Below are 9005 nucleotides of genomic sequence, written 5' to 3' on the forward strand. Positions count from 1 at the left end.
CGGAATAGGAATCCGGAATACGGAATAGGAATCCGGAATACGGATTCCGGATAACTAGTTACATTCTCCGGCTTTTTTCAAGTTATTCCTGACATTCCTGACATTGAAATTAATATTTCTGACATCGACATTTTGATTCCGTGAAGTATTAATTTTACCGGATTCCGTTTTTTAAAAGTCATTCTGGACATATCTGACTGTACTGTATTTTTCACAAAAATTTTCACCTGTTTTGGATAAGTTTGTTCCAAGTTATGAACGGTACTATTTCCGGCTACTCTATTATGCGAGACAAATTGCGAGACTTGCAAGACTCGCATGAAAAATACTAGAGAGGTACTCTTAGAAGAAGTTGGCAACCACGGAACTTTCAATGACTCGGACTACATGATAAGTAACTCCCGATCCAGTAAATGCGGACTACCAATTCAGTAGATGGGGTACAGATGCACCTGCGGAGTCCCCAAACGAATCCCGAAGGACCGGTTTCAGTAGCTTTTGATGTTTTCTGCTTTGGAGGTGGTCCTCCCAAAGGTACCGGTTGTATGGCTGGCAATTCGGTTGAACCCTGACAGGTGAAACAACGTATTGGTGACAATGATAACCAGAAACGAGAAAATGAAGATTAGATACTTTTGAGCAACACATGATCCACTAATCTTATTCTAATCACATAAATTTTAAAGTTAAAAAGATCTTTCTCGATCTATACTCAATTGAGTCTCTAAATATCTCGAAACCATCTCCAAAACAATTAGTCACCTGAAAATAACGGAATCGAGTGACGTTTTCTTCCATCTGCAAAAAAGCAGAAGCAAAATCACGTCGTCCACAACTTTTCTCTTGCAAAAGAACGCCTACAGCACAGATTCCTTCTTCTTTTCATAGAATTCTCTTATATTAAAAAGGAAAAACACATGTCCTACTAATACTCGTGAGGTTGATGATCGAATTAGAATTAAGAAAGAAAAAAGGGGACACTGCGTGCTTGAGCCGAAATTGTGTAGCAGAAAAAGAAGCAAAAGATAGGAAGGAAAGAATACAAATTGATGTGCTTTGTGCTTAAATTCAGTTGTGTCTACTGTTAATTGGAGTGACATGAAACTTGTAGTTCTAGAAGATTAAAGTTTTGTAGAAACTCCTAAAACCAATGACTCAAATATTTGTATTAAAAAAAATGAAATGGAAAATATAAAAGATTTCGATTTCATGTAGTTTTTTTTAAGCTGGAAGCTCTCCCCAATCCGATTTCGCATCATTGATAGTCTCATTGTCGTTGGCATCTCTAGCAGCCATATTCGGCTCATTAGCTGAAAATTTAATATTACAGCCAGCACATTAAAATTCAACAAAACCTTTTGGAGGTTTCTTTTTATCTGCTTCTGGGGGAGCTCCAGAAGACGACGACGGTGCTTTCGCTGCGACTTCCGCCTCTTTACGCTTTTGCTCCTGAAGTTTCTCAGTTTCAGTTGGAGTCGTCATCTTTCTTTTTTGCTTCTGGAAAATTTTGAAACTTTTAGAAATTCAGAAGTTACCTTGCTGCAACCCAAAATGTTACCTTGCTGCAACCGAAAAGAACAGGAATCAAAAAGGAAACAATGAGAGATATGAAAATGATTGGGCTTTCGGACATTGTCAACTTTTCGCGATGTATTCTGATTTCTGAAACCAAATTCAAAACAGGCTTTCCTAGATGATTTCTTAACTAACACTATGGAAAATTTGTTGATTCCAATGTTTCTGAATTAAACTGTGAGGACTAGAATTTCAATATTTCTAGTATTGCATAATCTAGAACATTACGTGTATCCAAAAGTTTTCGCCTTTTGATCTTTGTTATTTTGATGGTCTTCCAAGAACTCTAGTAGTACGTCATGAACTTTTGACTTCATTCTGAACTCTTCGTGCAATACAAATGAGCATGATGACTCCTTGGAATTCAAAAGTTGAATAAAACAACTAGCCTCGGAAATTCTTCACTTCTAAATTTTGGAAATATGGGAATTCGAAATCTATCAATTACCCAAATACTTAAATTGGATAATTCAGAAACTCAGATAATCTAACATTTCTTAAATCACAATTTTAGAACATAAAAAGAATCGTACATCCCCACAGACAGAATTTAGTAATTGTTAGTGATTAAATGATATTTTTTATTCATAATCAAGACACATTTGAGATCAAACAGTTTCAGATACTCCGGCACTTTGATCCTCCTTCAGTCGTTCGTTGAATGCTGTATTCAAAGACTTCTCTGGTTTCTTTTCCTTCTCTCGGACGTCTACTTTTTTGTTATCAGCCTCTGTCTTTTTGTCCTCCGTTTTATTCACTTCTTCTGGAGGTGCAGCCTTCACAGATGGTGTTTTTCCAATGATTGAAGCAGTTTTTGGAGCAGGAGTAGCAGAAGTGGTCACTCCTTTTGCTGGACTCAATGCACTACAGGACTCAGTATTCGATTCATATGGTATCGGGATTGGGGTTGGAGTAACATTCGTCTCAATTTGAGTTGCTTTCTTTTTCTTGCACACAATCATTAAATGAACAGTAATGACAATGGAAATGAACACCTAAAGTTTTTGAAAAATGTGTTTAAAAAAGGATGATTTTCAATATTACCTGACTGAGCGATACGAAAGCGTTCATCATTATATTCGCCTTTTAACTGCGTTTGGAATATCGAATAAATTTCAAAAGTCAATTAGTAATGAGAATTTCCAAATTAAAGGATCACGCTATTAACCTAGATATCAAATTTTGTTAGACTAGTTGGTTTACGACCCTCGAAGGGGGCTCACTCCTCTCGCTTCCAAATCCATGATTTCCCACTTTTAGAGTCTTCAAAATTTCGGTATATTCAAATTTCGAAATATTTGAATTCCCCAAAAATTTGAATTCTAGACTACTGAATTTTCAAATTTCAGATATCCGAAATATTTAAATCTTCGAATTTCTGAATCAAGTTTCTAAACTTTCAAATTTTGGGATATCTGAATCACTGAATTACTGAGTTTTCGAAATTACTGGTATCCGAAAGTTGCGAATTTCTGGATCTTTCAATTTTCAAATTTTCAAATTGTCAAAACTTTTACTATTAGTTTACAAATTTCTGAATTACTAAATTTTTAAGTTTTCCTAACTTCAAAGTCTCAGATGTTTTGAATTTCTTTGTTTCCCGAGAAACCCAAATATTGTCTAGAAAACTTCTGAATTTCAAGATGATAATTTTTTGATATTTTGAAATCCGTAAGATTTTAATTCCTGAGTTTCTGATTTTCCGAATTTCAGAAATTCCAAATTTTGAGATGTCTGAACTTCAGAATTAGTGAATTCTATTATCGCCGAGTTCGCGAAATTACTGTCTTCCGAAAGTTTTGAATTTCTGAATTTTCGTTTCTCAAAATTCAGAGTTTTTCAAACTTCTCAGGTGTTTCAAAAATTTCTCGAGTTTCCCAGATATTCCGAACTCCCCGTTCGATATTCTGAAATCCTGAATATTTGAAACCCCGAATTTCTGAAATTCCGAATTTGGAAATATCTGAAATTCAGGATTACTAAATTTTCGAAATTTATGGATTCCGAAAGTTTCGAATTTCTGTGTTTTCGATTTTTCAAAATTTGTACAATTTTTTACAGGGTTGCAATCTGACGGGCTGGCCGGCGGGCCGGCCCGAGTGAAAAAAAACCAGGGCCCGGCCCGGCCCGGCCGGCCGACAATTAATTAATATTTGAACGCGCGCCATTTTTATTCGCAACGATGCTCCGATATGACGAGGGAGTATTGGAAAAGAAAAAGATTCGAATACCCCGGACTGTACTCAGCAGCACTTTTCGTTTTTTCGATTGTTCCCAGTGAAGCCATGTGTGAGACTACGTTCAGCACTGCGTCGTTTTTGTTAGATAAAACAAGAACAAGATTACTGTACAAGCGTGTGGAGATGGTCGTTCTGGGTTCGCAAATAGCCACGAAATTTCCACACTGGCTCGACTGATTCTCTCACTAATTGTGGTGATTTTTCTAGTTAATTTTATGTTACTTTTCTATCTTTTTTGTTGGATTGGTTGATATGAGCTTTAATTTTCTCCCCCGGTTTCCATTTCTTTGTTTCCCTTGTTCATTTATACGGTTTTTACATTGTTATGCTACTTGTTAAGAAATAAATTCAAATAATTCTTCAATAATTTCTGTTTTTTCTTAAATTCGAACGGGCCGAACCGGCCGAACCGGCCGGGCCGGAGAAAAAATAATCTCGGCCCGGCCCGGCCCGTAAGCTTCCCAAATCTTCCGAAATACCCGAATTGTCCTAACTTTTGAATTTTTCGATATGAAATGTTGTTAAATGTTCTGACTGTGTTCTACCAAGTTTGAGCTCATTTATCATGTCTTTTGCACAATATCAAAAATGTGTCAACGGAAGAAGTGCCTCTGATTTCATGATAAAAATTTAACAGTTGACACATTTTCTCTCGCCGAAAAATCACTACAGTAGTAAACGAAACTTATTTCTGTGAATTTAGTTGGATTTTCTGGACAAATTTCAGATTTTTTAGTATGAAAATGAATGCGAAAGTCTAAAATACACTGCTGGACATAATTATAAAGCCACTTTTATTTTCGAGTTCTTTTCGAAAACTGGGAAAATTGATTGAACAGCATATGGTTGTCATAAATACTATTTTGAAATGTCAATTAATGAATATCATTTGATACCGCTATCGTTTCTTTACTTTGGAAATTTCGAAAAAATAAAAAAAAATGACACAAAAAAGTGGACATAATTATAAAGCCACTTGAAACAATCCAATATAACTTTAGATCTAGGTATTAAAATGTGAGGAAACTACAAAATATAGCAAATACAACTCAATATAGTCCTATTAACATGAGAAACTTGGTTGTATCTGTACTCATAATTTTGTCTCATCCGTTTTTGGCCAACTTACACTGAAAGTGAAGTTTTTCGTTAATAGCTGTTCTGAAAATCATGAGGACTTTAATTTTTTGAGTGTTTTAGTATTATTCTCAAATGCATCACTTATTCAACTATCGAAAACATCATGATTTTTTCACCAATCGAAACAAAAACCTGCATTTCAATTCATTTTGGTCGCTATCGTCCGCGTGATACTGTACCTTGCTCAGTAGACATTTGAATCAGCTGATTAGCATAAAAGGAAGATACGCTTGTGTTCATTTATGAACATACATAAAACAATGGAAAACTGTATCCGTGTTCATAGAATCACATTTTTTCGGACCACATAAATTTCAAATAAAATTTCAAACGGAGAAGATACTGTAGTTCAATGGATGAAACGTCAACCAAGAAAGAAACCAGAAGGCATGAAAGTTATCTGGAATTCTTGTAATTACTACAAAAAAGCAGTTGAATATGCTGAGGAATGGATGAAAAAAGTCCGATTTGAACTGAAAGAACTTTCTGTGGGAATGGTAAAAAGTTGATTTTCGATTTCAAGAGATTTTCTATTTTTCAGTCTAAATATCCTTTTGAATGTAGTCTGATTAACTCACTTACTCATTGCAAAGAAATAAGAATCGGGTCTGATAGTTTGGATGATTTCCGTTGGTGGCTTCAAAAAATGCCTGAAAAAGTGACTAGCATAGCGTTATTTCCATTGGAGTCAGAAAGAGAAAAGTTCATTTTCTCTCCAGGTATTCTAGCACTCCCTCAGGTAACTTTTTAATGGTTCTTTATTTTATATCCAATGTTTTTTTTTTCAGATCATGAACTCTCCAAAAATCTACGTAGGTGGCAAAGCAGGTTTCCCTGATGACCAATTGATTCGCTTGAAGGCAAAAGTGATGAACTTCGACTGTATAAACATCACAGATGAGGTAATCAACAGGTTTCTGAAGGTGGAAACTATAACCTCGTCCTGTACTTATTTTTATATTGCAGAATTGGATTAATGGAAAAGGTATCCATGACTTCAGACAACTACTTCTCTGGTCTACTCAACCGAGAGATCATTCTATCGTTACACGTGGTATACAGATTCGGCCATGGGATGAGGGATTCAGACAAGAAGCGTTAGTTTTTAAAAAAAAATTAACACTGATTACAAAAAATTGTGGTTCAGACGAGGATTCTGTGACGATTTCGATCGTTGTTGTGGCCGTGGATGGGCATGCCAAATCACCAGCAAAATCAATCCGTTCCAAAGGTTGACCATCTGTATTAACGAAGATCGTACTTCAATTTATGCAACTGGGAAGAGGATGGAATGGGGTGGAAAAGTATATACGGACTACAGTATTCCTTCAACCTATTTTTCTTGATTAAATATTTTCCTATTTTTCTATGAATGAATTAAAGATTTATTTGCATCTTTTCCATTCTGTAAAACTGGGCTACTCCGACCCAGAACAGATGGAATCGGGGGTGTTCGGATTGTCTTTTCGGGATTTTTTGAAATGTTAAAAATTCCTAGATCCTAAATTTCGGTACTCGAACCATCAACTTTGAGCCCAGATCTTTCGGTCCTTGTGAGAGATATCAAACAGTTGTCAACGGATAAAATGTTTATCATTATATCAACAAAATTTTGTCAGTTGACCACTTTTTGATATCTTCTATAGATACCGAGATATCTGTTCTCACAACTGACGGTTCGGATGGCACTTTATTAGAGTGCTTACGGTATTTCGATTTTGAAAATCTCGGAACTTCGAAAATTTGGATAACTCCGAATGTAAAAATTTCGGAGTTTCGGAATTCCCACTTTGCCATCACAAAAGCTCGAAAAAACGACAAACAGATTTCGAAAAACAAAACACAGCAATCGATTCCGCTCGGGACCCGCAATAAACTTTTCGTGTGCGCCTTTGACATATTGTAGTTCAAAAAAAATTAATAAAAGTTCCAAAGAAAGCCTCCGAATTAAATACGTTCCGAAAAACCATTTCGGAAATATTCCGAACGGAATGTAATTCCAAAAATGCTCGGAATTTTCGTGTTTTTCTCAACATCTTTACCAGAAAAGTGTATTCGTGCAAAACATTTGGTGACAAGAAAAAAAAGAATAAATAATGGGGATAACTATAAACCGGGAGTTAACACAAGGAAATTGATAGCTGAATGAGAACCACCGTAGGAGAAAAGAAAAAATAAACTAATTTGAAGCGAGTAGCATGCAAAAAAGATTGATAAGTATGAAGTCAGAAAGAATAATCGAAAAAGAATTGTGTTATTGAATATTTAAAGTCGGTTCGCCGACATTTTCTGCTCAATGACACAACTGGATGACGTGCTTGATAGCTTTGAGATCATAATGTTATCGTCGAAAATGTCATTGATTGTATCTACTTTGATAGTTTCTCCATCACCTGTTGTCAATATCAAGCCGGGTGCCTCCGTGAGCTTGAAATCCACTGCGGTTTTGCAATTATTATGAAGGATGGACCGGTTTTCAGGTGACGATAGACGAGCCACAATATCTTCAGCGTTTTTGAATGGGATTCCAAGTTCACGAGAAACGGTGGACATGTGACATCCATAATGAACGGGAAGACGTTTGTTCCAGAGGCGGTTACCTAAAAGAGAGTTTGTTCTTCTAAATATTAGTTTTGTTCAGGTACCCAGATGATGGATGGCTGGTTCATAAAGATCTGGATAGCGTTCTCGGATGGATGTAAGGAATAGTTGAGGAACAACAGACCCACGAGATATTGCTGATTTGTACGTCTGAAGTAGATTATTACTTATCATTTTTTCTTTTCTTGACTACCTTTTTCCAATCGACAGGTGCGTCCACCCGTTCACATTCAATCAACTGCTTTCCGCGTTCGTCAATTTTTTGAAGGATTCCCATATCTGACAAGGATTCTGCGCTTTCCGACCGTTCTGGGACTTCTATAACTAACACTGAGGGTTAATTACTTTGGTTCATGTCTTTCTTACCTTTTTTCGACTTCCAAAGTCTAGAATTATGTACTTGTCTTCTCTGATTCCAGATTTGAGCATTGTGTAGAATCCCAATTTTGAAATCACAAACCGGCTCGAAATCGATATGTTCGAACAGGGAATTGTGAGAGGTGAGGGCCTAAAAAAGGAATTCTTAAAAAATGGATATCTCCTGATCACATGAAAGACTGCTTCTGTTCACGTGCATTGCATGACTATGTCAAGACCCATGGACCGGACACGGAAGCTTTTATAGTGAGGGTTTTTAGTTCAGATAAACTTAAGCTGAAAATCTCACCTGTATAGTGATCCAGGAGTTGGGACAGACAACGTCAAAATAGCACTTGACTCGTGGTAATGGTGCCATATTCGACGATGGACTGTAAAGAAAACGGATGATAAATAGAAAAAATCGAGTGGGAAAAGGTAGAAAAAAATGATTGTTAAATCAAGTTTTGTTGGGAAGAAAGTGTAAAAGGAAATGATAAGAAATAGGTTGTTATCAGTAGAAAATTTGAACCTGAAATCAAGTGATTTCGGTGCATTCCGACGAGTAAATAGGATTCTCAGATCACTAATAAATTTGGAAGATAACACTCATGTGATGTTTTTAATGGAAAAAAACTGAGAAGGAAGCCAATCTTAACTTGTTAAACCGAAGGATCTCAACTCTGCAAGCATGTATTTTTTTTGTTGGCTCCCTTTCTTTCTCTACTTCTCCGAATCTACATTACTGCGGGGGCAAAGAGTATGGGAGAAAAAGAATGACGCAAAAAAATAAAGAGAGTATTTGCCTTCCTCACTTTTTTCGAAAGTAGAAAGGTCGAAGTGGGATTCCCCGATTGCAAATTAGGTCAAGGTGGAAGGTAATTGATATTTAGGAAGCAATATAAGATATCCGATAGCCATGACACAAAACATAAAGAACTAGAGATCTTTAATTTTCCATTGGCCTTTTTTAGGTCGGAATTCTGAGATGCAAAGCGATACACATGTGTTTGAACCTAATTACGAAACAGACGCTGTCGAGACCCCGCAAATTCCGGGGAAAGAAAAAACCGGGGAAAAAATCGGGGAAAA

At 36.3% G+C, this 9005-nt stretch overlaps 5 protein-coding genes across 5 annotated transcripts; 1 reads left to right on the plus strand and 4 right to left on the minus strand.

Moving 5' to 3' along the window:
- Positions 1-77: 77 nt before the first annotated feature.
- On the minus strand, positions 78-131 carry CBG25992 (the record flags this gene model as incomplete). Its single annotated transcript, XM_045243787.1, has 1 exon — positions 78-131. One exon carries the CDS (start codon positions 129-131, stop codon positions 78-80), a length of 54 nt encoding a protein of 17 aa, XP_045100081.1.
- A 1090-nt stretch (positions 132-1221) lies between these two features.
- CBG25991 lies at positions 1222-1482 on the minus strand (the record flags this gene model as incomplete). The annotated part of the gene is made up of 2 exons (XM_045243788.1): positions 1222-1310; positions 1356-1482. The coding sequence occupies 2 exons, from the start codon at positions 1480-1482 to the stop codon at positions 1222-1224; spliced, it is 216 nt and encodes a 71-aa protein (XP_045100080.1).
- Positions 1483-2183: 701 nt separating this feature from the next.
- On the minus strand, positions 2184-2649 carry CBG25990 (the record flags this gene model as incomplete). Its single annotated transcript, XM_045243789.1, has 2 exons — positions 2184-2570; positions 2620-2649. 2 exons carry the CDS (start codon positions 2647-2649, stop codon positions 2184-2186), a joined length of 417 nt encoding a protein of 138 aa, XP_045100079.1.
- Positions 2650-5344: 2695 nt separating this feature from the next.
- CBG18222 lies at positions 5345-6301 on the plus strand (the record flags this gene model as incomplete). The annotated part of the gene is made up of 5 exons (XM_002642194.1): positions 5345-5452; positions 5497-5694; positions 5744-5857; positions 5922-6052; positions 6103-6301. 5 exons carry the CDS (start codon positions 5345-5347, stop codon positions 6299-6301), a joined length of 750 nt encoding a protein of 249 aa, XP_002642240.1.
- Positions 6302-7220: 919 nt separating this feature from the next.
- Positions 7221-8292, minus strand: CBG18221 (the record flags this gene model as incomplete). Its single annotated transcript, XM_002642193.1, has 5 exons — positions 7221-7555; positions 7601-7706; positions 7750-7874; positions 7923-8064; positions 8224-8292. 5 exons carry the CDS (start codon positions 8290-8292, stop codon positions 7221-7223), a joined length of 777 nt encoding a protein of 258 aa, XP_002642239.1.
- Between the last annotated feature and the right edge of the window lie 713 nt (positions 8293-9005).

The sequence above is a fragment of the Caenorhabditis briggsae genome, assembly GCF_000004555.2.
Source record: "Caenorhabditis briggsae complete genome, chrIII, whole genome shotgun sequence".
NCBI lineage: Eukaryota > Metazoa > Nematoda > Chromadorea > Rhabditida > Rhabditidae > Caenorhabditis > Caenorhabditis briggsae.